Source organism: Notothenia coriiceps, unplaced genomic scaffold (genome assembly GCF_000735185.1).
Source record: "Notothenia coriiceps isolate Sejong01 unplaced genomic scaffold, NC01 NC01_scaffold00002024, whole genome shotgun sequence".
NCBI lineage: Eukaryota > Metazoa > Chordata > Actinopteri > Perciformes > Nototheniidae > Notothenia > Notothenia coriiceps.
The window spans coordinates 22,434-26,660 of NW_011334725.1; the positions used below are offsets into that span (position 1 = coordinate 22,434).

Sequence of the window (4,227 nt, forward strand, 5' to 3'; positions counted from 1 at the left end):
TCTATTATATTTACGACAGATAACACAAAGATAGACTACCTGACAGTCCGTGCGCACCGTGTTCGGAGGTTCTAGTCAACCGACAGAGACTCCTCGCTACGTTAAACAGAGAGAACGAATTTAGGACCTAACTGGCGCACGATAGAATATTCTGGCTTGCTTGACTCCTGTAATAGATATATTTTATCTAAAGTTCACAGAGGGCAAGTGTCTGTGCTCGTCTGCATTGCACAGCATTATGATGCAACATGATTACTGTTGGAATAAGGAGGGGTGTGCGTGTGAGCGGGATTATAGAAAAAACATTTTGCCAACCATTTATGTTATGATCATTTCTATTGCACAGAGGACATTTTCAGACCACAGCTCTCACTGAATATTTCACTATTCTGCAAGAAAATATTTGTGTCAGGTTAAACTAAACAAAGAATATGTATATACAAAAGAAAATAATACTGTTGTAAACTTGGAAACAGTCCTAATCCCGAAGGAAACAGGTAACCTAGTATTCCTCGCCTTATAGCTCCACTTCCTGCCTGGAAGGAGAGCAGGTATCTAAATGTAATGCCCCTGTCACAGCGACTAAGAGGCTTTTCCTATTTTAGGTAACAAGCAGTGGGGCAGCACTAACCAGCACGCTGTAATGCAGAGACAGTTAACACAAGCTCCAAATTGTGTCCTTGCATCAAAGTCGCACAACTATGGATCTGTTTTCATATGTACCCAGAGATCTCTAAAGAAACAGAATTGTGCCTTACATTACTTATTTTCTCTGATAGAGAACCAACAAGTTGCACAGGTGGAAACAAACGTAATAATAAAAAGAAAGAAAAAACATCAATGTGTTGCTTATTGCCTATTTAAAAGCTCTACAAGTGGCCTGAGAGAAATAACAATAAGGAAGAGAACATGTTAACATTGTATATGAAATAAAACCATTTCAGCAAGTAACTTCTGCATGGACACCTAAGAAAATGATCACTTTTAAATGTTTAGGTCCACAGGGTCCAAATTAAGCGAGAAATGTCAACTTGGAAGTGAGAATGTGTTTTTGATCCTGCAGCAGAGAGAATATGTCTTCCCCCAGATGGTAAGAGGAGTATTTAAGGAGTCTGGAAACACCTTGAGAACAGCAGCTGTTACTTTGGGTTTTTCAAAGACTGACAGGTGAGTGCTTTGCTCTGTGACTTGAATGTAATGGGAATGCACAAAGGGATCTCCTCTAAAAGAGACCAGTTGTTTGGCCCTTATATTTGGATATCAACAGTAAGAGAAATCGTTTGTATAATGCAAATGATGAAAAGGATGTCAGATACTGAAATGCAACACTTAACTCATGAGAGAAATGTTCAGGTAAAACAGATATATCTCAGAAAATCATGAAGGAACTTGACTGCATGCACCTGCTGCTATACATTACAAAACTGCTATCACATGTGGAGTGGAAATGATTGGAAAATCACACAGCGAGAGTAAATAGCAGATCCAAGGGCCAAAAGTGGAAGAAAAGGGCAAGAAAGAGATTAATTCCATCTGATCTTCACAGGCCATTAGTTATGCAACTCTCTCTGCAGCCCGTGGTTTTCAACTAGACCAATTACATAATACAGGCATGTGGAGATGCATCTCTATCGGCGCATTGTGGCTGCTTTAGTCCGGGCAATGATTTGGAAAGGCGGCGGCCTCACACAGGGATTTAACGCCCAGTGCAACAGATGGTGCATTCCTACTCTTCCAGTTTGATTAGACACGCGCACACGCACGCACACACACACAGGCACACACAGGCACACACACAAGCAAGCACACACAGGCACATACACAAGCAAGCACACACAGGCACACACACACAGGCACACACACAAGCAAGCACACACAGGCACACACAGGCACACACACATGCACGCACACACAGGCACACACAGGCACACACACAAGCAAGCACACACAGGCACACACACTCAAATCATCCAGAATATTCCATTGTGTTTACCTTTTTCTTGGGTGGCATGGTGGCTAAAGGGGTCCACTGGTGTTATCCCACGGATGTACCGACCAGCTCAGATTATCGTTCAACCGGTTCCAGAAAAAGAGACATGGACAAGTAATCCATGAGACAGAGTTTACCTCTGAAACAGGTGGATGTGTCCGAGGACGCCGTTTAACTCAGCAAAAACAGCCTTCTTTGAGCGCCTTTTTGTGCGTAAAAGTGAAATATTCCTCAAGGAAACGCGACACCGAGACACGGATGAGTTGCGAGAAGCGTTTCACTTAAGTCTGTAGTATTGTGAGTTGAGTGTAGTTACCCTCTCCTGAGTCCTGTGGGTATTAAAGGCTTATTTCTCGGTGCGGCATCTGTTGTTCTTACACACACACACCGTTCAATCTGACCTCCAGCGGCCAACAAACCAAGAAGGTGCCCAACCCGTCCGCACTGTCCATGCGCGTAAAATAAAGCCAAGTGAGGGGTGTGTGATTTATGTTGCTGACCAGATTTGGCTCCCCCGCTGTGATGCCGTATTAGTGTGTGTCTGTGTGTGTGTTGTGTGTGTGTGTTTGTGTGTGTGTGCCTTTGTCTGAGAGAGGGTGTGTGTGTGTGTGTGTGTGTGTGTGTGTGTGTGTGTGTGTGTGTGTGTGTGTGTGTGTGTGTGCTGTTCAACATGCCTGCAGCTTGATGAATGCTTTCTGCTGCTGTTATCTGTCTCATTTGCAGCTAAGCGAAGACAGCCAGGGTTAGGAGTTTCTTCACCTTGACACAGCAACTAAAGCATTAGCACATCTACGACGCCTTAAGCCCTGTAGCAGCTCAGTGTCTTGTTACTTGGAGAAAAGGACAGTGATCTTAACAGCTTTTGTGTGGCACCAACAACATCCTCTGCCTTAAGATATAGGGAAGCGTGTGGCACAGTGGATAGAGCCTACATGTAGGTCTGGGGATCAGATGGTCACAGTTTCCAACCCTACTGCAGTCAGCATGTCGTTGTGTGTATCATATATATATATATATGAATTTAAATGCTAAATATTTATATCAGTTATTAAGGATAAAGGATAGACTGATTCTGGGATTTTTTTGTTTTGTTTTTGTTTGTTTGTTTCTTTATTTTCTTTTTCTGTCAGCGGGATTATAGGACAACTACTGGGCCAATTTGTATGAAAGCGTACAGTAGCATTTGCCAAAGAAGAACCCATAAAATGTTGGCTTGAATATCAGAGTGGATTTTATGTTTTACTTCTGGAAACAGCCTTGGTGGTGGTCTGCACTCTCCAAGTGCCCTACTAATCCAAAATGTTATTATTCTCCAGCTGTCAGACCCATGAAAAAGCTTTTGCATCAAATGAATAGGACTCTTACTTCCGAAACCGAGAAGGCTAAATTACGTCGTCCTATTCACATCACTATTGGAAAGCAGCCCTGGCTTTCATCTGGTGTGAACACGTAAAATATATCATATTTTAACTAATGCTGTCAAAATTATTGCGTTAACGGTGGTAATAAATTTTTTGAATTAATTGCGTTAAAATATTTTACGCATTTAACGCATGCGCAGAATGGCCCACCCCATACATCCCACCAGTGGCAACGCCAGGGTATGGCTGGGGTAGGCTACAGCCATATCAAGAAATGGCTTAGCCCCACCATGAAAAATGATGTTAAAGTAAGCAAAATAAAGGCCGCCAACTCGCGCGGAGTAAATTGCACAGACAGCAGTTAGTAAGATTGATTTCAGTAGCCACTTGTCTGGAAATACCGAAGACTAGAAACGGTTTTGAAAACTTTTGTCACGTAGTGATCGTCTTCTCAATAGAACATCTTTGATAATGTCTTCTGGCCAATCAGAATCAACATAACGGCGTGGTGTTGTTGCAGGAAGTCCTGACGGAGAATACTTTTGCTGTAGTACATCACTATATACATCGATATAACATTACGTGTTGATAGAAATCAACACGTAATGAAATAAGACCCCACGGTTTGATGATTGATAGGTGTGTGGGCTGTCTTTCATTTTGACACACAGAAAAATGTTATAATAAACATACATACCTATGTTAAATGGATATATATACGCCTTCTTTCATTTATCTTTCCATTCCCACAACAATATACTGTACATAAAGAAATGGCATATTTTGGACATAGTTAGAATGGTGATTAATCATCATTAATTAATGCCGGGGGCATAGTAATCAGCAGCGAACCGCTTCAACACGTGTATTTTGGTG

General features: G+C 42.0%; 1 protein-coding gene across 3 annotated transcripts in view; it reads right to left on the bottom strand.

Moving 5' to 3' along the window:
- Positions 1 to 2,353, bottom strand: part of cacnb2b (calcium channel, voltage-dependent, beta 2b) — a 23,880-nt gene extending 21,527 nt beyond the window's left edge. For all 3 annotated transcript variants that reach the window (XM_010794073.1, XM_010794063.1, XM_010794079.1), the window contains exon 1: positions 1,994 to 2,353. In XM_010794073.1, coding sequence (XP_010792375.1) covers positions 1,994 to 2,011 — 18 coding nt within the window. In that variant the 5' untranslated portion in view covers positions 2,012 to 2,353. The remainder of the gene's footprint in view (positions 1 to 1,993) is intronic.
- Positions 2,354 to 4,227: the final 1,874 nt, after the last annotated feature.